The sequence below is a fragment of the Leptodactylus fuscus genome, chromosome 4, assembly GCF_031893055.1.
Source record: "Leptodactylus fuscus isolate aLepFus1 chromosome 4, aLepFus1.hap2, whole genome shotgun sequence".
Classification (NCBI taxonomy): Eukaryota; Metazoa; Chordata; class Amphibia; order Anura; family Leptodactylidae; genus Leptodactylus; species Leptodactylus fuscus.
Window position 1 is genome coordinate 126,476,699 of NC_134268.1, and position 27,710 is coordinate 126,504,408.

The 27,710-nt window shown below is 41.0% G+C and overlaps 1 protein-coding gene across 1 annotated transcript in view; it reads left to right on the forward strand.

Annotated features, from left to right (window-relative positions):
* Positions 1-27,710, forward strand: part of EPB41L4B (erythrocyte membrane protein band 4.1 like 4B) — a 136,066-nt gene that overhangs the window by 50,080 nt on the left and 58,276 nt on the right. Inside the window, exons 2-3 of the mRNA XM_075271016.1 lie at positions 10,873-10,977; positions 19,805-19,847. Of these exons, the coding sequence (XP_075127117.1) occupies positions 10,873-10,977; positions 19,805-19,847 (148 nt within the window). The remainder of the gene's footprint in view (positions 1-10,872; positions 10,978-19,804; positions 19,848-27,710) is intronic.

Sequence of the window (27,710 nt, forward strand, 5' to 3'; positions counted from 1 at the left end):
AAGTTGAAAACCTGTACAAATATAACCAAGAACACAAGTAACACAAATGCATTTTTTCACAATTTTAAAACATACGTTTTTTTTCACAATTGCGCATCAAAATTTTGAATTTGATTTCTCCAAAACAAAATATAAAGAAACATCGTCTTGTGACATATCAAATGAAAGCCCGCTCTGAGAAAAATGATGCCTCTCCCACCTATTTATCTTAATTCTAGCCCAAGATATGTTAAAAAATGTAAAGCCATACCAGGCCAAAATTCACACTTTTTCTAAACTTTAGAAGTCTATAAAAAATTAACTGATGAAGAAAAAAATTCAAAACTTTTTATTTGTAATTAACTTAAGTTGTACTTCATAAAAAATATAAAATAAAAAAAATCTAAAGACGTCAGGTAAAAAAAATATTCCTATTTGGATCACTTGATATGGAATGACCCTATTACAAAATTGTCTGAATACTGTATAAGCAATGTCGCCCCTGCTACCTCTTGTGTCACCCCCTCTACCTCATACCTCACACAATGGCCCTCAGTCCCATTGTGTGAAATGACGTTCTTTGTTATGTATCTGTCTGTATTTGAACCCTACAAATTGTACAGTGCTGCGGAATATGTTGGCGCTATATAAATAAAATTTATTATTATTTATTAAGTCCGCTCTAGACACACACTACACAAACACCACCCCATAAATACCACAACATCACCTCATAAATACCACGTGCACACCACACACACACACACACACACACACACACACACACACACGCAAACACACTTGGATAGATGCACACTATACACACGGACGAACAGAGCACACCCAACTACTCCACGCATAGACACTTGCACTGCACACGCACAAACACATGGATCACACGCGCACATACTTGCATAGATATACATGGACCACACACGTGCATGCACACTCGCATACATACCCATGAATCACACGCATGCACAGACACAGACCACATACATACACTCGCACACACTGACAAAACAAGTCTGGTCTGCTTAGTGGCTGCTTGCACACTAAAGTATTTTTCACGGGCCTCCAGGCCATGGATTTGATGGTTGCATAGACTTTTGTGCACAAAGCTGTGAATTTTGCAGCTCTATAGAAGTCAATGGAGATATAGAATCCACGGGCCAGAGACCCGGGAAAAGTCCTGTAGTTTGCAAGCAGCTTTACTGAGCAGCAATATTGGTCAGGGCTCGTTCACATCTGCGCCCAGGTGTCCGTTCTGCAGGTTTCCGTTTCCTGCACAAAACAGAGGCAGGAGACGGAAACCTGCAGGACTCTTTAATACACATTCATTTGAATGGGTTTGAAAGATGTCCAGCCGTGAGCGGCGGTGAGCGGTTTATCCTCTCTGCCGCAAAACCATTTTTTAAAAAATCGGACACAGAGTCGGACGTGCAGTACTCTGTGTTCGGTTTAAAAAAACCGGTTTCGCGGCGGAGAGCATAAAACGCTCACCGCCGCTCACGGCTGGACCTGCTATTCTGCATGCAGAAGACGGAAACCACAGAACGGAGACCCGAACGCAAGTGTAAACCTAGCGTCAGGCGAAAACTGCCTGATAGTAAGATTGTCATTATTGCTGACTATACAGGGAGCTTTCATAACTGAAGCTGCTGAGGTAAAGTGAAAGCTGAGCTCTGATTGGTTGCTATGGGCAACTCCACAAGTCTGCCTGTGAGGAGGTTTTCATTACTGAGATGTCAGCTCCTTCAGGTCATAGTATGAGTCCATTCACACAGAGGAAAATGGTGAGGAATTTGGTTTGGAATTTCAGCACTGAAAAAAAAAAAAATCCTCCCATTACCTTCAATGGTTTTTTTTTTTTCTGCTAGAATGGAGTTTTTTGGCGAGGAAAAAATCCACTTCAGGAATTAAGAAATGTTTTTTTGAAGTGGTTTTTAGAAGATTTTTTGAGTCTTTTTTTTTTTTTTTTCTCCTTCAGCACAATGCATGGACCATGAAAAAAACGGCTACCGTTTTTTTCCGTGTGGTTTTTGCCACTTCTGCACCCAAATCCACAATGTGGATTTTAAGTCACCCATTGAATCAGCCTGAAGGAAACTTTTTTTTTTTTCCCGCAAGTGGAAAAATAAAGCAAGTGGAACCCATAGAACTCTATGCGGAGGCGTTTTTTCCATGTGGATTCTGACGCAGATTCAGCGTCAAAATCAGTGCCAAAAAAAGGAAAGTGGCGCTGAATTTTTAGCTAGCAGAAAATTACGCGAGTGGGAAAAAGCTAGCCAAATCAATGGGAGGCTTTTTTTCAGGTCTGAAAATTCAGCACCAAATACAGCGTAATTTTCCTCTGTGTGAATGGACCCTAATACTGTGTGAGGGCTGCTCTGTATTTACTATTCATCCTATTATATCTCTTATCAGTGTCAGGTGTTGCTTCCAAGCGACATTCCCTTCAATTTTAAGCGTCTGCAGTTCCCAATCTGTCTTGCATTTGCTATGATTTTAAAGCATGGGCTGGAAACGCAGCACTAAAGCACTGCAGGAACAGCTGCGGTGTGAACGCATCGTGGTTCTTCCCACAGCGCTTAGAACAGAAAGTTCATGGAGTTTTCCTCCACAGATTTTCTGTTACAATTATATCTACGGGGAAGCCACTGGCGTTTCCATAGATATAATTGACATGCTGCGATTTTCAAAACCGCAACAGTTTTGGAAATTGCAGCGTGTCCGTGCTGCAATTTTTTCCGCAAGTACTGTACGTTTCCACCACGGGCAAATAACGACATTTCCAGTCCGTGGGGCCCCGGCCTAAGGCCGTATCCGCCTCAAAATCCTGACCAAAAAGACAGCTCCCATTGAAATCAATGGGAGCTGGTCAGTTCTTCTTTCCGGGAGCCATTTTGTTCCGGCTCCTGGAAAAAGAAGTGAGATGCTCATTCTTCAGGCCGTTTCACCTCACGGCATCCGCCTGAAGACACTCCCTCCCAACTAGGCTCATTCACACCAACTTTTCACGGGCCCATGTGCCCCAATCACAGGCCCAGTCGCACCTACCTGTATTTTGGACCACTTCAGGTTCCAGTCCAAAAAAGCCAGTGTGAACTTATCCTAAATAAAGCACAAGGTCAATCACTTAAAGTAGCTGGTATTAATTTGGAGAGCTCGTGTTTTTCACATGGACAGTTGTACGTTGCTTGCTTTAGAGTGGGTAACCCCAAAAATCTTTTAATATACAGGTATGCACCTGAAGGTAAAACCAGAAACTTTGTTTACCAAAAAGCACCACAATAGATAGTTGTGTAACTGTAACCAATTTTACTCCTTCGTCTGATCTACTTGATGTTGTTAATTGGGTGTAAATCAGTGGCATAACAAGGAATGGCAGGGCCCCGTGGTGAACTTTTGACATCTCCTCCTCCTCCCCCCCCCCCCCCCCCCGAAGACCTCGACCGACCCGAACACCGCATTCCTACGTGCACTATTATACCCCAAAGCGGCCTCTGCACACAGTATTATACCCCATAGTGGCCCCTGCACACAGCATTATACCTCATATGTTAATTGGGTGTAAATGTTTTATGTTTGTGTACGGTGCATACATTTTAATTTTTGATTAAAAAAAAAAAAAAAGTTCAAAATATAGTTGTAATTTATACTACATAGTATGTATTGAATATATAAAAACATTGAAATTAAAGAAAAGGTGGTGTTCACATCAGTGTCACGACAAATTAGTAAAATGACAAAATAAAAACTTACCGTATATCCTCGAGTATTAGCCGAATTTTTCAGCACAGTTTTTGTGCTGAAAAAGCCCCCCTCAGCTTATAATCGAGTCAAGCAAAAAAAAAAACCAGCTGCAGCTGCAATAATAATGTATAAAATCTCCCATAAAATAGTGAAAAAAGTTAAAAAATAAATAACCGTTCTAAATCACTCCTTTCCTTATAATACATATAAAAGTAGAAAATTACTGTAAAACACATACGCATTAGGTATCCCTATGTCTGAAAGTGCCGGTCTGCTGAATATAGTGTATCTGCAGTGCTCCTGTTCCGTCGGGAAGGAGTTAATAGGAGAACTGCAGATACCCTATATTCAGCCAGGCTGAATTCCAAGTAGGGGGAAAAAAAAACCCAGTCCTCGAGCTCAGGGAAGGGCAGACAGACAACCAAAACACCCCCTCCCCTTCACCAGCACCCAGCAACTACTGCACCCAAAAACTCCGACAGCAGTACCTGCTGCATTTCCCCCCGCCCGCCCCTCAGCTTATACTCAAGTCAATAAGTTTTCTCAGTTTTTTTTGTGGTAAAATTAGGGGCCTTGGCTTATATTCGGGTCGGCTTATACTAGAGTATATACGGTAAGTGCAAAATAAAACTTACTGTAGCACTCTGAAAATGTCAATTTCAGTGTGACACTGAAAATTTTACTTTATCCAGCATAACCAATAAAGTGAACACTATTCAAAACAGCCGTTTCAAATAGCACGCTCCCATAGAAATACGTAGCAGGGACGCGGGGGGGTTAAGCGGCCAGCCGCCGGCAAAGTCTGTGTGCCGGCCACTTCCATTCATTTCTATGGGAGCGTGCTATCCGAAACGGCTGTTTCCAATAGTCTTCGCTCATCTCTAATCACCAACAATTTAACATTTTACGCGGGCGAAGCCGCGGGTATTCTACTAGTAAATAATCTAAAACAAATACACATTAGGTATTAGGTATTAATGTGTCTGAAAATGCCCAGTCCACAATCTTATAAAATACATTTGACATATGATTGTTAGGGGGCATTCACACTATGTATACTGAAGCTTATTCTGAACGTAAAACACGTTCAGAATCAGCAGCGTATAAAGCAGTTCCCATTCATTTCTATGGGAGCCGGCATTCGAGCGCTCCCCATAGAAATGAATGGGCTGCTTCTTTCACTATGAGCAGTCCCATTGAAGTGAATGGGAAGTGCCGGCGTGTACGGCTCGGCATGAGCAGAGCTTGCCGTACACGCGGGCACTTTCCATTCACTTCAATGGGACTGCTCATAGTGAAAGAAGCAGCCCATTCATTTCTATGGGGAGCGCTCGTATGCCGGCTCCCATAGAAATGAATGGAGCTGCTTTATACGCCGCTTATTCTGAACGTGTTTTACGTTCAGAATAAGCTTCAGTATACGTAGTGTGAATGCCCCCTAACAGGTAAAACAAATAAAAAGCTGTTGTGTGTTGTTTTTTTTTCCCCGCCTCTCATAAAAATGTGAATAAAAGTAAAATCGGCCTAATATGATTATTATAAGGCAATCCTAGGAGCCTTAATTACTAGGCTCCTAGTAAAGGCATTGAACACCTGCCATTTCTTTCTCAGGGGTGCAAAATGCCAGGGATTGGAGCAGATGTCTGGCTGGGAATACATACACTGGAGCCGCAAATGATGTAGAAAGTAAATTGCTGCAGAATAAGGTTAATTTGTGACTTCATTGAAAGCCTATATGTTGGTCAATTATGGGTTAATCCCCATTTATCCATTATAGTGAATAGTATAGTTAAATGCATTTGTTGATATTTAATTTGCCTTTCATATTGTTTTACTTCCTTCTGCTATAATATGCGTTATAAAAATGTTTTAATAGTGGCATTGTAGTCCCTCTTTTTCCTGTTAAGTCAAGACTGTACCTGTGGGTTCCTGTTTCACATTGGGCTCTTGTGCTTTGAGCAATGTATTCTTATATTGTATAAACAATCTTTGCCAGAGCGATTTCTAAAGCCAAAAAGAATTAATGTAGAGCATTCATGGAAACAATATCAACATTTAGGGAAACTGGAAAGGTGACCACAGAAACAATACATTTACTCTTATAAAAAGAACAGTGCAAATATAACTTTACAGATAATATATCTTACTTAGGAAAGCTGTTTGCTTTGCCACATATCAAGCTGAATTTTGTTTATACTAGTCTTTCCCCTCTTCTCTCCAGAGTTCTGTGTGATATGGATAGGACATGGAAATGCAAACAAACAGTCTGACTGAAGATGAGGAGCGCCTAAAGAGGCGGTCACACTACAGTTGGTGACAGTCAGTAGTGTCCGTTGCTATTGTCCAAGATTTTAGCAACTGACACTAGCTGAACTGTCACATCCATTAAAATTACCATTAATTTCAATGAGATTTTATCTTGTGTCCGTTAGTATCCATTACACACCCAATCCGTCACATGTCCGTGTTTTTGCAGGCAAAAATAAATCCAATCTGCAAAACTTCTGTTTCCGTTAAAAAAAAAAAAAAAAAAAAAAAAAAAAAAAATCATGATGAACGTAATATTTTAGCCTTGTACTGTCAAAGGGGTTTTTCCTTACTACCGAGCAATGACAGTTAGACAGCCAGGAATGACTTTCTCACCGTGGAAAGAGATCAGTGCCAAAATTAACGGCACTGATATCTCCATCCCCGGGACACATAAGAAAGCCAACAGTGTGCTGAATTCAGCGCACTGTTGGTTTTCTAGTGGTATATAAAACCACATATGTATGAGGTCCTCTTTAAAAAGGTGTGTTCCAAAGTTCTTTACAAACTCAGTTCTAAAAAAGTTTGGAGACTGTAGAATGTAAAGAAACAAGAATTAAAAGAAATGTGTTTAATGCTGCTGGGGTTATTTAAAAATCAATTTGTATTGTATACTCCCATGTTCCAAATTATTATGCAAATTATATCTTACTCAATGTTACCATGACCGCACCAAACTAAACACCCGAGAGATTGACCCTAATAGGAACAGGAACACAAGAAGGTTAAACCACCCAACCCACGTTTCTTTCCCCCCCCCCCCCATAGAACACACGTTGGCTCCACCTGTTCTATCCTTTAATGGCATCGGAGTAAAAGCTGGCTTTTCAGTTCCCTTTGTAAGAATCCATCATCTATGCTGCTGTTCTCTGATGGGGACCGTTGGACGCAAGCTCATGTCTGTGACGTTAGACGCTGATTCTAGATTTGAATTATTGTTTTTGTGTGTGTGTTGGGTTTTTTTTTTTTTTTTTTTTTTTTTTATACTACTTTTGGCTTTTTGTATTCTAGGACAGGAAAGGCCCCTAAAGAAGCCTAGAATGAAACAATGTGCTATTTGTAACAACAAATTGGCTGAGAATTACTCTAAACCTTTGTGTACAAATAAAGTAGTACAGCAGGAAAAGCTGGTCATTTCTGAACCTTTAAGATCTATTATTAGACAAAAAATCCAGGAGTCCTCGGCCTCCTTCACTCCAATCTCTCATAACCCCCCCTCCACCTAACAAAAAAACATAGGGTTCTGTAATCATCTGATTCAGAGGATAATCTTACCACTTTCCCCCTGCTAGAAGAAGGGGTAGTGCCTGCTTCATCAAGAGTGGAAGAATGGAAAACTATTTATTTCACTTCTGAGGATACAGACTATTAGAAGCCGTATGGGTTACTATGGACGTTGTAGAAAAGGAGCCTCTCTTTATCCAAGATGTAATTTTAACTAGTCTTGTCCTTCAGAAGCAAAGTGTTTTCGCTGTACATAAAAATTATACTAAAACTCATTGAGTAATCATGAGAGAAAACTTGTGATTTCCAGAGAAATCAAGATAGCCGCGTCCCTCTGGTCAAGTAGATTGTGAGCAGTGGTGCTGATGTGTTGTCCTGTTCTCCTATATAAAGGCGCCTACTCTGCCCATAGGGCGGGATAGTATACGTCACACTCCATAGGGATGGCTAAGGGGTGGGATTGTGTGGCAATACTGCCCTCCATGGCTTCCATCAACATACACACCCACTCAAGTGCTGCCATCAAATCCTTTAGGACACATGCGTTTACTGCTATTTCTTGGGAGGTACCTGTACTTTCCGATTAGAAACAATGTAAGTACGTGTGCAGCCCCCAAATAGTGATAAATGTATGTGTCTAAGAGCACCGTATGGCCGCATCCTTATGATGGATGCATCTATGTTCTTAGGCCATTGCAACTTTTACTTCGAAAACTGCGTTCATGCATTTTGCACAAATAAAAACAAAACCCTGAGTTTTCTGTGCAAAAACACACCTTATACAGAATAATGTCACATAATGGCCCCTGCACATGGTATTATATCCCATAGCAGGCTGTGCACACACTATTGTATTCCATGGTATTCCATCACCAAGGAGACAAAGACGTGTGTCTCCATCATAGCACAGCAGGAAGTAATGCAAGATTGTTGAAATTGCATAGCTAGGGCTTATACACCTAGCCATATTGGATTTACAATTGCTGAGCCTTACTGAATACATGGCACCCAGAGATTCTTGTGGTGCAAACAGTGGGAAGTATCTAGTTATGCAGCCAATTTTAATTGGCTGATACATGCACACGTTGACTGCAATAGTGAAAATATTGTATATTGCATTAAATGCACAGTATGCCAAATTGACTATATAGGTTGTACGTCGAGAAGTTTGAAACTCCGCATTTTGGAACACATCAGGGACAGCAGTAAAGATGTTACGGAGAATATGTCTGGGGTTTCCAGTCATTTTGCAATGATCCATCAGGGGAATATTCAGTCTACAGTTTTTCGGTTTTGGAGGAGGTTAAAAATCCATTGAGAGGAGGTAATTTTAGAGTGTTGCTGCTTAAAAGGGAAGCGTGGCACATTTTATGGTTCAACAGTAGGGCACCACACGGTATGAATATAAGATCTGATTTATCCGTTATCTATTGAAGTCCATCTGGGAAGGGGGCATTTTGTTTTCCCCTTGTTAGTGTCTTTAGCTGTATAGTTATGCTCTTGGAAGTGTGGAACACCTTAAATATTTTGTACGGAATTTTATACACCATGGACTTAAATACGTTACTAACTTTTATAAATATTGACTTACCTTGCTGGGTTGTTATCCAGGCGTAGTGTCGAATTGGATCTATGGTTATTTGGAGGTATGAAAGTACATTTAGGAACTTTTGGAGTTCCATTCATAACATGGTTGCGTGTGTGACTTTTCATTGGTTGATTTGAGTCACGTGATCATTTTGGAGGAGTTTGGAGTTTCTCCTCCCTTCTCTCCTCCTATCCTTCCAGGGGGATGTGGTGTTCCATCTGTCAAGTGGAGTGTGTTTGTGGAGGCTTATTTGGAAATGTGGACTGCATGGTTGGGGGGGGGGGGGTTGGGGGTGCGCGCGAAGCGATCTGCATGCACCACGGTGTTGGTTGAGATCGATGTGTGTCTCGTGGTCAGTGTGTGTTCCATGAGTCATTGTGGGTTATTGGTTTTCGCTTGCCTTTCTGAGTTGTTGTCTGGATGTGTCGTTGAAATGGTTGGTTGATTGTTTGGGGGTGTGTGGGTGCGTTCGGAGTCCTTTGGACTTCCATGCTCGGCGTGTTTGTATGTGGAGATTCATGGATGGTTGTCAGCCATGTGATTGTGTGGGAGGTGTCTGGAGCTTTTCCGTCCTGTTTCTTTTAAAGATGGTGTAAAATCCATTTATCATGTAGGATGTATGTATAGAAGCTCATTGGCTGATATGAATCGTGATTTCATAGGAACTTGGAGCTCCTTACATGTAACACAGGTATGGTGAAATATCATCACGTGTTCCATAATTGTATTGTGGGTATTTGTTAATAGTACAGAATAGTTTTAACCCTGGTTGTTGAAACTCTTAGGGGAAGAAATCTTTTTTGAATAAATCTAGTGAGGCAAGATCGAATGTGTTCTCTTGAACAAACTTTATTGACACAGACAGTGAGGACCATGTCCCGCTGAATTGGTAACACCTGTTTGTACCTAGACTGCACTACATATAAAGGTTCATTATTTTAGATGTAGGTACGCTATGATTAAGGGGGATTCCTACCCCGAAACGCATCAGCGTCCTTTTAAATCTCCTGTGATGTTTTTCTATTAGCACTGTTTTGTTTGTTATGTGGACTATCCTTTTAACGATGATGGAATAAAGAGTTGAAGTTTTAAGGACTCCGGGGTGTTGCAGACCTTTTCTTCATATGCACACCTTCAGTGAGCAACTCTGTATGCATCCTTATTATTATTATTATTATTATTATTATTATTATTATTATTATTATTACTATTTATTGTTTATATAGCACCATTAATTCCATGGTGCTTTACATTTGGGGGCTACATACAGTACACAATGTGCAGGTAGTTATAATACCAACAGTGGCCGACTGGCACGGTGGGGTAGAGGGCTTACAATCTGTGTGTGTGTTTGGATGCCATTTTACTGATGCTGGGTTCACACCTGCGTTCATGTCTCCGTACTATGGTTTCTATGGAAACCATGGTTACTATGGTTACTATGGAAACCATAGACCGGGTCCGGCCGTGCGCGGCGGTGAGCGTTTTAGGCTCTCCGCCGCGAAACCGGATTTTTTTTATCTGGACACAGAGTACTGCATGTCCGACTCTGTGTCCGGATTATAAAACCCGGTTTCGCGGCGGAGAGCGCAAAACGCTCACTGCCGCGCACGGCCGGACAGCTTTCTCACCCATTCAAATGAATGGGTGAGAGAGTCTCCTGCAGGCTTCCGTCTCCTGCATCTGTTTTATGCAGGAAACGGAAACCTGCAATAAGGACCGAACAACGCAGATGTGAACGAGCCCTGAGTCATCTTCTTCTCCTAGAAGACATTACCATACAAAAGCATTCTATGGTGGCACATTATGTGTGAGGAGGTAGTGAAATTCTTTTTTTGGGAAGCCAAGAGTTTCTCAGCATTCTATCAAAAGTGAAATGTGGGACATTTTAATGCACTGTAGGTATTCTACATTCTGTAATAAAGGACACATTCTGATAGTATACAGTATATTTCAAAGTTATACATTTGACAAGGCCATTAATAACAAATTAAATACTAAATTGTTCTATATTTCAGAAACAAGCTAAAGGGCAGGATTTGTTTGACCAGATTGTATACCATTTGGACTTAATGGAAACTGATTATTTTGGCCTACAGTACATGGATGCTGCCCAAGTATCGGTATGTATCTTTCTTTTTTTTTTTTTCTTTATGTACACTTCTCCTTTAACAGAAGTAGATCATGTTAGGAAACCACAGGGATTTGTGATAAAAATGTACAGTAAATTAGAGCAGTAATATTCAAGATGTAACCATAGAAGATTAAGTTAACTATCCTTCATGGAAAGTAGAGACAAGAAAAACGAAAAGAATTGTAGAATTATTAGTCAATGTCTATTGGGCTTGCATAATTGCATCTAGAGTTTAACAGCCTGTAACTTCATTGGGCCTTTGGATGTTCATCTTTGTCTCAGTGTGATAGAGAGTTAGACAGACCAAGACATGATGCTGTCAATCATTTATATCTATATGAGGAGGTGTGTCTAATAATTTACAAACTCTACATATGAGTAACCTAAAAATAATTTATACCCTTGACACACCCATGTGTTCTAAGATGAACATATTTTGTCAGTAGAATAGAATTAACCCTGATATGCCATGAATATTGTCATCTAATAATAGTTAATATTTTCCCCTCTTGAGGGTGATACATTTGTGTATTGAGGCTTCAAACAAAGGTTGACTACCGTATATCTTCTTTTGGAATACTGAAATGTAATTTTCAGAAATAAATTGTTCATATAACAATAATTTTATAAAATTGAAATTGACATTAATAAATGTTATGGTAAATTGTGTTGAAAGTTATTTGATAACTAACTAAACTAAACAATGACGCGTAAAACACATACGATGGTGTAAAATACTCCAGGCACATCTCTTAGCTATATGTTACACTGTAAAATAATAGTAATAACAATTAACAATAGAGATGAACGGGTAAAACACCTGTGACAGGCAGAAAAGTTTCATCAGTCAGATATCACATTTTCACCCATTGAATGTCGCCATATAAAATCCCAGTTTTTAGTGGGTGTGTTGTATTTTTTTGCACCTACAGTACAAACAAAACACCTGGACACTAATAATGATGAACCACAGGAACTTCAGACGTTGCGTCAATAATATGTGAGCAATAAAGTGGCCACATTACACCAATCTGATACTGGCCTTAGTTATCACATTAGTTAGGAATAGAGATTGTAATTATTTATTGGAGCAGGAGTAGGCAACCTTTTTTGTTAGCTGTGCTGATTTTAATTAAAAAAAAAAAAATCACAGATGAGGTCCTCGGTGTGCCGGTCAATAATTGTAAGGCTGACAACCCCTAAACTAAAGTCATATACCGCAAACCATAACACAGATGTGCTGCCATCAGATCCTGCAGATTCATGCATTTTGGCCTTGTGCTTTGTTTAGGATAAGTTTACACGGGGTTTTTTTGGACCGGAACCTGAGGTGGTCCAAAATATGTGTAGCTGCGACTGGATGCTTGTGCAGTGCACCAGCATCCAGTCGCGCACTCCGCTCTGGATTAGGCCCAAATGAATGAGCCTAGTTGGGAGGGAGTGTCTTCAGGCGGATGCCGCGAGGTGAAACGGCCTGAAGAATGAACATCTCGCTTCTTTTTCCAGGAGCTGGAACAAAACGGGAGCCGTCTTTTTGGTCAGGATTTTGAAGCGGATACGGCCTCGAAATCCTGACCAAAAAACCCTGTGTGAACTTACCCTTAGGGCAGGGCCCCACAGACCGGAAATGTTGCAAATTGCCCGCGTAGAGTTTCACAGTACTTACAAAGTGGATGGGATTCATACAAATCCCATCCCCACTTTGCGGAAAAAATCGCAGCGTTGACATGCTGCGATTTCTAAAACCGTAGCGGTTTCGAAAATCGCAGCATGTCAATTATATCTACGGAAACGCCAGTGGCTTCCCCATAGATATAATTGTAACAGAAAGTCTGCGGAGGAAAACTCTGTGAACTTTCTGTTCTAAGCGCTGTGGGAAAAACCGCGATGCATTCAGACCACAGTTGTTCCCGAGGGGCGTTATTGCTGCGTTTCCAGCCCGTGCTTTAAAGTCATAGCAAATGCAAGACAGATTGGGAACTGCAGACGCTTAAAATTGAAGGGCATGTCGCTTGGAAGCAACACCTGACACTGATAAGAGATATAATAGGAGGAATAGTAAATACAGAGCAGCCCTCACACAGTATTAGGGTCCATTCACACGGAGGAAAATGACGCTGTATTTAGCGCTGAATTTTCAGAGCTGAAAAAAAGCCTCCCATTGATTTCAATGGGTTTGGCTAGTTTTTTTTTTTTTTCCACTCGCGTAATTTTCCGCTAGCTGAAAATTCCGCGCCAAATACAAAATGCTAGCCTTTTTTTTTTTTTTTCAGGGTCCATGCATTGTGCTGAAGAAAAAAACAAACAAAAAAAGACTCAAAAAATTCTCCAAAAACCGCTTCAAAAATCCATTTCTTAATTCCTGAAGCGGATTTTTTCCTCGCAAACAAACTCTGTTCTAGCAGAACAAAAAAACAATGGGAGGCTTTCTTTTCAATGCTGAAACTTCACACCAAATTCCTCACCATTTTCCTCTGTGTGAATGGACTCATACTATGACTTGAAGGAGCTGACATCTCAGTAATGAAAACCGCCTCACAGGCAGACTTGTGTAGTTGCCCATAGCAACCAATCAGAGCTCAGCTTTCACTTTATACAGGGAGCTTTCATCACTGAAGCTGCTGAGGTACTCAGCAATAATGACAATCTTAAGGGAGCCTTCACACAGAGTAAACGCACGTGTATTTTTGCAAAATACACGTGTAAAAATAAGACTCCCATTGACTTCAATGATATTTTTTACACGTGTAAAAATACGCCTGTAAAATTTCATTCAAGTCAATGGGAGTCTTATTTTACACGTGTATTTTTACATGTGTATTTTGCAAAAATACACGCGCGTTTACTCCGTGTGAAGGCTCCCTTACTATGAGGCAGATTTCACCTGTCCAATATTGCTGCTCAGTTAGGCTGCGTCTGTGTGTGTGTGTGTGCGCATGCAAGTGATCCATGGGTATGGTATGCGTGTGTGGTCCATGTATGTCTATGCATGTATGTGCGCGTGTGATCCATGTGTTTGTGCAGTGCAAGTGTTTATGCGTGCAGCAGTTCTGTGCTCTGTTGGTCCGTTTGTACAGTATGTATCCATTAGAGTGTGTTTGCTTGCTTGTGTGTGTGCATGTGCTATTTGTGGGGTGGTGTTTGTGTTGTGTGTGTCTAGAGTGTTCTGTTTATGTGGTGTGTTGTGCTAGTGGGTTGGTGTATGTGTGATGTTCCTATGGTGTTTGTGTGTTGGGTGTGGTGGTGAGGCGCCTTTAGCAGCGACTCTTTGGCGTCATTCTATAATCCGTCCCTGTTAGTCACAACTGTTTTTTTCCCCTCAGCGCTTTCACATTTCCCCATTATATGTATAGGGCCTAACTTCGGGGGCCACAATCTCTTGGGGGGGGGGGGGGGACACTAGCGAGATGTAACATGCTCCTGTGGGTGGAGAGGGGCCGTGCCAAATTTCACCCAAATTGGTCGAGAACTGTGGATTTGTATAGAGCAGACTACTACAGGATTTGAGTTATATATATATATATATATATATATATATATATATATATATATATATATATATATTTGTTCATTGTTCAGTACTATACTAGCAGTTGTCCAGCCCAGTAGCATAGCACTGTGCTCAGGCTCGTGTTGACCTAATCTGTGCTGATGAATAGGGAAGGCATGTCCATTGGTCATCGACCAATCATCTCTCCTGACATCATTGGAGGTCCACTCCGCTCGGTGCACGCCTACACAGGTTGCCAGGGAGGGTGTGTGGTTGGTTAAGTGGGTGGGAGGAGTTCCCAAGCTATTTAGAGACACAGGTAATATAGAAAACCCGTACTGGTTATAGGAGGAATGACCATGCTCCACATTAATCAGTCCATAATGCAAATAGAGTTATTGAGGCACTGCCCTTTCCATCAGTCATCCTCAAGATATCAAAAATGGGGACATTAAGAATAGGATAAGTCATAAATGGCAACTGGATTGTTTGGGAGACAATGAAATAAGCCTTTTTTCACAAACGAGCTGTGAAGGACATATAGCTCAAGGGGATACAGGTTCAGATCTAGGCTTAAAGGGGTATTCCCATGTACATAATCATATCTATAATTGTAGATAATTTAAAGTTAAACAATTTTGCAAATATAAGTTATTAAAAATTCTGCAGCGTTTTAAAGATTTTCTCTAACTTTCTTAGTGGTGACAGTCTTTTATCTTGATCGGTTGCCAATGGATACGACCACTAATGCAGAATCTTTCCATGGTCTGGGACTTGTCAGGAACCCAGCTATGATTTTCTTATTGTAGCTGGGTTATCATGCAGGGACACTACATGTATCAGAAGATATCCCGGCCACAATAAAGAAATCATGACTGATTTTCTGACCTTAGAAAGTTTCTGCATTGGTGGTCGTATCCATTGACAACCGAAAAAGATAAGACTGTCACCACTAAGAAAGTTAGATAAAATCTTTAAAACTCTGCAGAATTTTTAATTACTTATATTTGCAAAAATGTTTAACATCTAATCATCTACAAATTAAAAAATAATTATGTAGATGGGAATACCCCTTTAACATAATGTATCAAAATGATATGTCAATCCAGGTGATACAAATTTACACAAATATGGTTTGGCATAAAGCCTATAAAACACAATTTAATAGGGACAAATTCATGCATAGGAGCTTATAAAAGACCAAAGGTTTTAGTTTATAAATTGTCATGTCAGGCAAAGATTCAGAGGGGCTCAAGATGATAGTTTATCCCTGCTACACAACTACAGGAAACTCAAACATGTGAGATGTTCGTTTAATCCCCGTGGGACAGTGGCCCTCTGTTTAAAGATTCACTTTGATTCTTTCTGTAGGGTCCTCTTTTACCAGGGGCCCTGGTCTCGCATATTGGATACCCATGAAGGTCATATCCTCGACTTTTTCTTTATGCCGTCTATATATTTTGCATAGCTAAGGGTTTGAGCCAAGTACATTACAGTTTATCAGAGCAGGATAATGTAGACTGCAGAGATAAGGGCTCGTTCACATCTGCGCCGGCACTCCGTACTTGAGGTTTCCGTTTCCTGCCTAAAACAGAGGCAGGAGACGGAAACCTGTAGGAGTCTTTCTCACCCATTCATTTGAATGGGTGAGAAAGCTGTGCGGCAGTGAGCGTTTTGCGCTCTCCGCCGCGAAACCGGGTTTTATAATCCGGACACAGAGTCGAACATGCAGTACTCTGTGTCCGGATAAAAAAAAATCTGATTTCGCGGAGGAGAGCATAAAATGCTCACCGCCGCTCACGGTCTATGGTTTCCGTCTTCTGGCATGCAGAAGACTGAAACCATAGAACGGAGACCCTGAACGCAGGTGTGAACCTAGCGTAAGTCACTTTAAGCTGCTCTTACTCTGGAGCCACTGTGTCAGGACTTGAACACAGGGACTTCAGTGTTCCAGGCTGCAACTCTTCCAACTGAGCTATTCAGCCTCCTGGACAGCAACTGTGCCGATCTGAGCCTAGTTCCCAGTACTTCTAGTTTCAGTTCCTGGATTGAATTTCCTATATAAACCCAGCCTTGCACTTCCTGCCTTGCGAGATTATTGTGCTCTCAGCCTGTAATCTAACTGCTCTCTCCTGCTCTGCTGCAAACACTGACTCTTATCTTGTGCATTGACCACTGGCTTGCTCCTGCCTATGGTATTTGCCTTCTCCTCCAACACTGAAGCTCATCTTGTGCATTGACCACTGGCTTCCTCCTGACTGTTACCAGCCTTGCAAGTAAGTCACCTTCCAAGTAGTAGCAACTTAAGACTCCAAACCAGACCCAGACCGTTACATATTGGGGCAAGAGACACAGTGTTGGTTTTATTTTGAAACCAAGAATCTTAGCTTTGATTCCTGACCGCTCACTGTATGTAAACATCTGTGCTTGCTGGAATTTGTGTAGTACTGACACTGTTAAATTGAGCTTCATTTGAGGGTCTTAACCCCTTGGAAGGCATCTACGAGGTTCTACCATACAAATGTACCCCATTGGCCGCCGCACCCTCCAGCGCTTCAGAGCATCATTTGTATTGTTCCAGTAGAGAACCTGAACTAAACAGGTGTTAGTTGTTGTTTTTTTTTTTTGTTTTTTTTTTTCTTGTGTGTGTTTAAAAAAACAAAACAAAAACAAAATGCCCCATAAGACCCAAAATGCCGTTTTCCTATAGAAAATGAATATTAAAAAACCCCTAAAAATTAATAAAAACTATACATATATGAGATCGTCACGTTAAACTTTAATTTAACTTAGGATGAGAAAGAAACCTCCCATGAAGAAGTCACTGAGGTGCTAGCTCTCCTCAGCCTGGATCCTATCACTGGATGTGTACCTCCAAAGGACACCGCAGGATCCGACTCCGGTGCCAGACATATGTGCAGCCACCCACCAATTCTTCCTTACCTCCTGGCTTTGTTTCCCTCAGACTCCACCAGCCCCTCTGCACCATTGGCTGAGTGCAGATATTACTCCCACTTATGGGGACAATTGTCTCCTCCCGGTAGGGCTGACAGTCATGGAGAATCACCCAGGGCTGGACCTCTGATGCATCCTCTCAATGGAGACCGTTCCTACTTATCAAACACTTTAAAACTCTGCTTACCTATTGAAATCAAAGATTTTTTTGTGTACGCTTGAGACATGATAGCTTCTTTCAGCTCAAAGTCCTGGACACAGCAGATCACTTCACGGAGGTAGATGCAAGTCCCTTTGGACGGAGGGCCCTGTGAGCTCTGTCCTACTTAAAGGGGCTCTATCAGCAAAATTATGCTGTATGAGCCCCACATATGCCTGAATATCCTTTAAAAAGGCTACTCAGGCACCGCTAATCTTATTCCCACCCTCCGTTTTAAAATAATACTTTAAAAACGGATATGCAAATTATACTTACCGTGCACGGTGGGTGGTCGTGTATTGTCCAATGTCATCTTACTGTCACGCCTTCCTCTTCTTTCTTCTTCCAGCGACGCCCTCCTGTCCTGACTCTTCCCTGCCTTGATCTTCTGTTCTTCCGGTGAGTTTGGTTCAAATCCCGTGCGTGCGCAGTAGCACTCCCTCCGTAGCGCTAGTGCGCACGCTTCGGGGCCATTTTTGTAGTAGTTCTAAGTTCCAGAAGAACAGAAGATCACGGCATGGAAGATATTCTCAAAATTGTATAAATAAAAAATACGTCTAGACCCGCAGAAAAAGGAAATTGCAAAAAATTATGCTTGACTCCAAGAATATATATATATATATTTTTTTTGTGTGTGTTAAAGCTTAACCAGAACTATTTAAAATTGGTATTTGTATAATCATGCCATCCCACAGAATATAGGCAACATGTCCTTTTGGCAGCACCTTTTTTTGTTTTGTTTTTAAAGCTGTTCCATCGCAACACCACCAACATAGCCTGCAGGGCAGAGCTAGGCAGACTCCCCCTATGGCTCACCATACAGAAGAGGGCGCTAGCTTTCCAGGCACACATCCAGGGGAGCAAGCCCGACTCCTACCACCACCAAGCATGGCTAAGCCACCTGAGCAAACCAGACACACACCAACCAAACAACAGACAACCACCAAACCAAAAACACCAACAGATGATAACCAAGGCCGAAATAAAGGCGACCACAGAGGCAAACAGAGAGCGGTACATTGAAGAATGGAGAAGCGAAATAAATAACTCCAAGAAACTCACTGTGTACCAATCCCTACAAAGGGACTACACCATGGCCACCTACCTGGAGAGAATACGCCACCCCAAACACAGACAGACCCTGAGCCGGTACAGACTGAGCGCCCACAACCTAGAGATAGAGACGGGGCGATACAGGCAGACGTACAAGCCACGGGAGAACAGACTGTGACCAGGGGGCCCTAGAAGACGAGACCCACTTCCTGCTACACTGCACCAAATACTCAGCTGTGAGGGCCGTCTACTACCAAAGACTCTCTGCCCACATCCCAGACTTCATATCTGCAGACGAGAAGAGGAAACTCTACATCCTACTGGGAGAAGAAGAGGCCAGTGTGGAGATCGCTGCCCAATACGTGGCAAGCTGTCACCAAACGAGGAAGATGAGACTCCACGGACTGTTATATTTATCCCAATACACCCGCCCCCCCCCCATATAGCAGTCACCAACTAAGAGGAAGATGAGACTCCATGGACTGTTATAACCCAAACCACCCCCCCACACCCACCACACACCCAACCCAACTCCCCCCCCCCCCCCCCCCCCACCGCCCACTTTACTAGCTTTGGCAATGCCAAATACCTATTCGGACGTGCCAATAAAGCATTTTTGATTTGATTTGATTTGATTTGATTTGAAGCTGTAGTTGGCAATTTTTTTTCAACACTGCCCCGGACTCTGATCTTGTTGCAGAGTCGAAGTCAATTTGCTCCTCAAAAATAGTCTTCATTCATACGCATTGCATTCACCTATAATAGAAACTTGCATTTATTCTGTGTTTTGGACACTACTAATTTGGCTTACAAATTGTGATATAAACAAGGGCCACAATCCTACTTTGTTAAAGTGACCTTTTAAGCAGTTTTTTTTTTAATCTAATCTTCACATTACTGATAAACCAACAATGATCAGAACTGTCTGAGACTATGGTAAAATGGTGAACAAAACAAAATGACATGCTAGATATTAAAATGTATATTCCTTTGCATCTAAAGATAGAGCAAATACCTCACCTTTTTTGCAAGTTTTTGCATATTGAGGATGTAATGATTCATTGTGTTATTAATGCAATTAATGGAAATGCCATCATTTTTTCTTTTCTTTTCTTTTAGCATTGGCTGGACCACACAAAACTTATTAAGAAACAAATAAAAAGTAAGTACCTTGTACATTATGTAAAATAATTTGTTATATCAGTTTTAACACCAATATCATTTCTTTTCAGACAACGTATGAATTGTAAAATGAAGTAATGTGTCTGGTTGCTTAGTTTGCTATCTGATTTTATAGTGTTTAGCTTTTAATTTATATTATATCTCTGTCATTCCAAATAAACTGTACTGTAAATCCAAATTTCAATGGTATTTAATTTTTTTTGCTTAAAGAATTATAGAGGGCTATTAAATGTCATGTTACTGTCTTGTAAGCTGAGGACCTGTTTTGAGCCTTCAGTAAACAGGATTACACTGCATTTTCTGGTTATTTTTTTTTTTTTGCATTGGACAGTTTGATATTGATTAAAAGGGTTGTCCAGGATAAACTGATAATTATCCCCTAAACTAAACTCCATTCTCCCACCCTACTTATACTTCAATTTAAAAAAAATGTATAATTACGCACACTTTCTGATAATCCGTGACGTTCCATTTCACCACTTCCGAAATGGAATGTCACCATCACTCTTCCCCCTCCCCTAACCCCTGCAATACTCACAAAGCCTTCCTGTGTCCGGGGAACTGGTCCTCCCCCTCTTCCTGTCTTCTAGCAGGGGGCGGAACAGCTTAGCTAGGGAGACAGGGCAGGGTAGGAGGGGCTAGTAATGGGCGGGATGGATAGTACTGAGGGTGGGAGGGGCTAGGGTTAGTGAGACAGAGGGTTTTGTAATGAAGTAAGAGAGGAGGAGGGGAAGGCTGAGTGAGAGGGAGTTAGTGCAGCAGTGTTACAGGAAGACTGCACAGCAGGAAGCTAAAAGCATCTAAACACAGAGGATGCAGCAACAACCAGAGACACTCAGAAATCACTCCAATAACTGCTAAAGGGATATGGGTGTATTTATTAACCCATCACTAGCACTAACAGACCTTTATAAAAAAAAAAAAAAAAACTGCCCTGAAAACTCCTTTAATTGATTGCTTGGGATCCGTTATTGTTGGATTGTGAGGTGGGCATCTATCTGCCACAAGTGACGCTAGGTTCACACCTGCGTTCTTCTTCCGTTCTGAGCTTTCCGTCTTCTGCATGCCAGAAGTCGGAAAGCTCAGACCGGGTCCGGCCGTGAGCGGCGGTGAGCGTTTTATGCTCTCCGCCGCGAAACCGGATTTTTTTATCCGGACACAGAGTACTGCATGTCAGACTCTGTGTCTGGATCATAAAACCCGGTTTCGCGGCGGAGAGCGCAAAACGCTCACCACCGCTCACGGCCGGACATCTCTCTCACCCATTCAAATGAATGGGTGAGAGAGACTGCTGCAGGTTTCCGTCTCCTGCCTCTGTTTTAGGCAGGAAACGGAAACCTGCATAACGGAGTTCACAACGCAGATGTGAACGAGCCCTGAGCTAAACCATTGAAGGTGAACCTTTTTTAATTGACCGAACTTGACTTGTGATTTAATACTGGCCCCGTTTCCATTGTGCTGCTCTGACTCCTCTCCCTTTTGACTTCTGCTTACTCTCTCTCCCTCTCTTTTGACTTGTGCTTTTTTTTTTTTTTTTTTTTTTTTTACAGCCCCATTTAAGCTTTTAACACCAAGCAAGCATTAGTAGTGTCAAAGTGACAGAAACTTATATAGCTATGGCTAAACAGATAGTACTTGAAGTTACAAAAAAAAGAAAAAAAAACAAACCCCATTTTGCCTTTATAGTGACTAAAAGCATGACTATCCAGTAGGCATACCCCCCCTTTTTAAAACTTTTTAAATATATTTTTGATTTTTCAATATACAACAATCAAAACTAATACAAGTCTTGATGAGGAAATAACTCCGCTAAGCCTGGACATGATAGTTACATAATAAACAGTAGGGTAGCCAGCATGGAACTTATGGGGGGGTGGGACAGTCTGAACCCACAAATGTTCTCAGGTAGGGGTTCTTAGTGAAGGAAATCCATGGATTTTAGAATATTTAGAGTAGATGCAGAGTTCAGTTCAAAAGGTTTGGTCAGCTGTTACCCTACTGCAATAAATGTTCAATAGAGATCTCCAGTCACAGGCAAAAGTTACTAATGATCTATTGTTCAGAATCTTATTCTGGAAGTGTTGCTTTTTGATGGTGACAGTAGGGGCACACTATCAGTGATACATACACATTTGCTCAGTGCCAACCACACAAAATTTCTTCTTACTGTTCAAAGTGGAAAGCTGACAAGGATGAGCAATGGTCCTGCAGCATTGGAACGCATGCCTAGTCTCTCCTTCAGAGAGGGCAAACTGTTCTGGTACTCCTGCAAGGTATATAAGACCTCCGTGCACTAGTTGAGCTTTGGGGGCAGTGATAAGGTGCCTAGGTGTAGTGGATGGGAGTCTATTTACTTCACAAAGGAACTGTCCTTGCTGGAACCCTTTTGGCAGAGGATATTATCCTTAATTCACAGGGTTTTAAGGTATCCCAGTAGCTGTGAAAACAATAGGTTGTCTGCAAGGAGTGATTGATAAATATAACATAAAAAAGAGAGTATTAGTGTCTTTCCTGAGAGGAAAGAAACAAAAAATGGGTCATAAAAGCAATAATAAACCACAAAATACTAAAGAAGCCATATTATTATAAATCAATATTTATTATTAAGTAGTTGAAATAGTTTATAGTAGCAGGGCAGGTGCCATAAAGCCAAAACAATACATCAAGACATCAAATAGGTGAACATGAGCCATCACTACCAGTATATAGATATAAACCAATGGGTATAGAGGTATAGGAGTCCTGTCAAATACATAAATACGACATACACCAAAGGAAAGAAGCACACAGGCAAAAAAAACTGGCTGGGAATAGGTGAACTGTAATATGAATGCATCATAATGATGCCAAAAAAAATTATCAAGGGATATACCAAATATATGTATATTAGTTAAACAGATAACTCTATTAATTCACAATGTCGGAACACAAAATATATACTCCAATCAAATCAATATAGATAGAGATATCGATATAGTCAGACGTGAACAATCCTGCCAATGTAAGGCACCGAGCCTAAATGCTATCTATCTGAGGTCACTGTAGTGCGAAAGCTCTGGCACCCACAGACAAACTGATTCCAAAACGGCCTCTACACGTTTCAAATCAAAAGAGGCTTCATCAGGAGAAATGTAAGGATTACACTGAAAAATCAACCTATTTATACTTACTGGGAGATAAGACTGTGTAAGGAGCACATATCCTCCTTGATGGCGTCCAGCGAGCCTCACTGAGCATGCGCCGGCATCATCAATGACATGCTGGTCACATGACTGCAACGCTCTGCAAGAGTCACGTGAGACCAGTGCATCATGCAGAGTCATGCGCATCGGACCGATAGTGCCAGAACTACGGGGGTTATATACAAAATAATATTACATAGTAACAAGACTCTGGCAATTACAAATATGATCAGCTGTAGTACTGTATACATCCGTAATAATAAGTCATATCAAAAGGTCATGTATATGAAAAATAAAATAGTTGCATAGGCTGCAACAATTATAATAAATTCTGCCACAGAGAAATATAGTTTATATACCACAAAGTAGCGGCTGGCATATAATACAATTTATATTTAAAAAAAAAAAAAAACCTCATATTGCAATATAAAAATAATAAATGTAAAAAAGACGTATGAAAATAAGGGAAGACTTGTATGATAAAGAATACATTTTAAATACACCACAAATATATATCACAAACGTGATATAATCAAGAGAAATAAAAAGGCAAAAGAACATGTTACAATATAAACTAGCATAAAATTGACACATAATAATTACATGATAAGAAGTGATAATCAGAATGATATATGGTACAATGTAGTACGTGAAAAATGAAGTGAGAAAATAATATAATACATGTCAAAAAGTATTCTAAAAATAATGAGATGTGTTGTTGATGAGTCGCAGCAGTATCCAAATTGACTCCCATATATCTCTTGTCACAGACGCCAAACTCACTTATGGGTTCCAGGAAATAATCCATAGTAAGGGCAAAACAACTATATAAACAGAATAAAACACAAAAGATTACTACATAAAGCACAAAAGCATAGAAATGACTACACCACTGCTAAGGAATTAAAACAAACAGGGATTCAGTTTTTTTTTTTTTTTTTTATAAAAAAAGATCCATAGTTAACCGCCTCATTCAATCCACAAGGGTATGCAGTATTCAAAGTGACTATCCAACTTGTTTCTTTCTGAAGAAGTGCCTTTTTAAGGTCACCCCCTCTTGATCCCAAATGGACATGGTCACGATGGCATTTTTTTGATTTTCGATTTTCGTTTTTGACTCCCCTCCTTCTAAACCCCATAACTTTTTTTTCTCCGCTCCCAGAGCCATATGAGGTCTTAATTTTTGCGGGACAAATTTTTCTTCATGATACTACCATTAATTATTCTATATAGTGTACTGGGAAGCAGGAAAAAAATTCAGAATGGGGTGGATTTGAAGAAAAAATGCATTTCTGTGACTTTCTTACGGGCTTTGGTTTTACGGCGTTCACTGTGCAGCCAAAGTGACATGTCCCCTATATTCTGTGTTTCGGTACAGTTCCAGGGATACCAAATTTATATAGTTTTATTTACATTTACAAATTTTTTTTTTTCTAAAAGTCGCCATATTCCGACGGCCGTAACTTTTTTATACGTAGGTGTACGGGGATGCATAGGGCGTCTTTTTTTGCGGGGCCAGGTGTACTTTTTAGTTCTACCATTTTCGGGAAATGTTATTGATCACTTTTTATTCAAATTTTTATCAGAATCAAAACAGTGAAAAAACAGCGGTTTGGCACTTTTGACTATTTTTCCCGCTACGGCGTTTACCGAACAGGAAAAATATTTTTATAGATTTGTAGAGTGGGCGATTTCGGACGTGGGGATACCTAACATGTATATGTTTCACAGTTTTTAACTACTTTTATATTTGTTCTAGGGAAAGGGGGGTGATTTGAACTTTTAATACTTTTTATATTTTTTTTTTTACTTTTTTTTTATTTTTTATTTTTATTTTTTTTTGCATTTATTAGACCCCCTAGGGGTGTTGAACCCCAGGGGGTCTGATCACTAATGCAATGCATTACAATGCTAATGCATTGCAATGCATTGCAAAAAATCATCATCTCTTTTGCAGGCTGCATAGACCAGCCTGCAAAAGAGAGAATATGCAGACCGGCTGGGAGCCTTTAACAAGGCTCCCGGCTGTCATGGCAACATGACGTCGGCCTTGGAGCATGCTCCAGGAGCCGGCGATCCCGGCCAAAATGGCGGCGCCCATGCGCCGCCGGGAAAATGGCGCCTCCGGTGCCTTTGACCGCGGCGCCGGAGGGGTTAATGCCTCCGATCGGTCCGGGGACCGATCGGAGGCATTAGAGCCGGTTCTCTACTGCTTAAAGCAGTAGTCACCCGGCGGCTATGGCGGCCGCCCGGCTCTCGGGCGGTCGCCATAGTTACAGACCCGACATGCGCCGTACTATTACGGCGCATGTCAGGAAGGGGTTAAGTCCATTGGGATTGCAGTTGTGGTACTCTTTCAAGTGCTAGGGAATTAGTTGTAACTTTTCAAAGTCCATTACAGTAGCTGCTGATCAGATCTTGCTTACGTGTTCTGATATATGGATCTTTTAGGGGTTGGGTGGTCATACCAACATAAATCATACCACAGGGACACATAGCGCAATAGATAAGTCATCGTATTGCAAGTGATATTGTGCTTGATTTTATAATTTTTGTCACCAGCTGAGTTTGAAAAATCAATTGCCCTGGTCATATACATGCACATAGCACATCTACCACAAGGGTACAAGCCCCATTTGGGACCCTTAGACCCAAAAAGACTACCAGACTTAATGGCATAATGGCTATCAACCAAAATATCTCGCAAATTTTGAGATCGAAATGTGTTAAGGAACAGGCTTCATTTTTCAAAACTGACATGTCACTTTATATAGCAGTAACTTTGAAACACTTTAACTTACACAAGTGATTTTGAGATTGTAGGGGTTTTTTTTTTCATTGCACACTGTACTTCATGCTAGTGGTAAACATTGATCAATATTTTTGTATTTATAAAAAAAAAAATAGGAAATTTGATGGTAATTTGGAATTAGTGTTATTAATCAAAACAAAGAGATACAAACTTTGTAAATAACTAATACAGGTAAGATAAAATGATTGTGGTGGTAAATTGCACTGATCAACAGTGCAATAGTGTTGGAGGTGGGGTGTATAGGGGAAGCAGACTGTGCATGGAGAGGGGGTACGGATGGATGTAATAGGAATGGAAACTTTGAATACCAATTCCAGCTATGGGATGACAAACTAAGCATAATAGGATACAGAAATAGATCAAGAATTAAATATCAATGGCAGAAATGGTTGTGCACTCTCTTCTACTGTATTTTAGTCTTGGGCTTCCTCCAGACTTAGACTTTTGGTAGTTCTGGCAGAGGCGTTGTCAATGAAATCATGAAAAGATGGTGGAGTAATCCAGTTCTAGAGGAGGGCAGGCAGAGAGAAGATCCTCTGTCAGACGGATAGTAAATTGGCAACCCCTTAAGTTGTAGGTTAATCCCAAAGTAAAAAGTCATTTGCATGGTATCCTCAGGGCTCTCAGACAATCTGTGATGATTTTTAGCTGCCTACACTTAGCCAGTGTTACTGGTGAGAGATCCTGAAAAAAGGATAAACTGTGGCCTTTGTATAGTTCTGGGATCTCTTGTGCTTTCTGTAAAACAGCCTCTTTAATTGCAAAGGACAAAAGGTTACTTATGATGTCTATGGGTGGCTTACCTTCTTTGGGTTTGGGGCGAAATGCCCTGCGGCAGGAGGTGAGTCTTCTTCCAGCATGAAGTCAAGGATCTTTTCTTGACAGCTATTGTCTTGGCTTGTGGGAAATCTTAAAGGGGTATTCCCACATCGCATACTCACCAGTCTTCACTGCTGTAAAATCTTCTTTCTTCCTGGTTTCTTGCGTAATTTGGTGGGCGGGGTTTCATATGCAACCTGCCGTTTAGCTCTGCCCCCAAATTAGTGTGTAGCTCCGCCCACCTTATAGCGTGATCCTATGGGATGTCATCAAAGGTCCTCAAACAACACTATATGCATAATATTGGACTATGAAGTACAGGCAGGAGCAAATCCATTCTGTGTAACATACGGAGACTGCCTGTCCCTGCCATAATGAACACAATTGAATTAGCTAACCTGATAACTGAGAGAACAGAAGATGAGTTCAGAAATGAAAGCAGCTCCTCTCCCCTATCTGACAGCAGGAAGCTAGGTCACGTGGTGCAGACACAGGAATAGCTAGAAATACAGACTGACTCCCATGCACTTAGCCCCTCCTCCCTCCCTCCCTCCCTCCCCTGAGAGCAGGCAGCTACATCACTTGACTTTTGAGCAGATAAGTCAAGGGCTGTGTCAACAATGAATTGAATAAAGTAAGATAGTGGACAAACAAAGCAGTTTTGCTGAGGCAGTGTATTTAGGAAAAGTCTTACATCCACATTAACAAGCAGTATAGATAGGATCCTTGTGATGGGACAACTCCTTTAAGGAACCCATCTTATTTAGATTTTATTCCCATTATCTAGATCTTCTAAGCAGGAGTACAATGCGTTAAGATACGCAGACTAATAAGGACATTTGAGGTAGCTTCTGTATGAGCAAATATCTTTGTTTGTGTCTCCTAAAGGAGTTCCACTCTAGTGCTGATGCCTCTAATATCTTGTTTAATCTGGGCAAGTTCTTTAATAACTAGCTGAAGAGCTGTCTCTATTATTTTTGGAGGAGATAGAGACTTTCAGCTTCTTTCAGAAGATTCTGCTGGGTCTGGT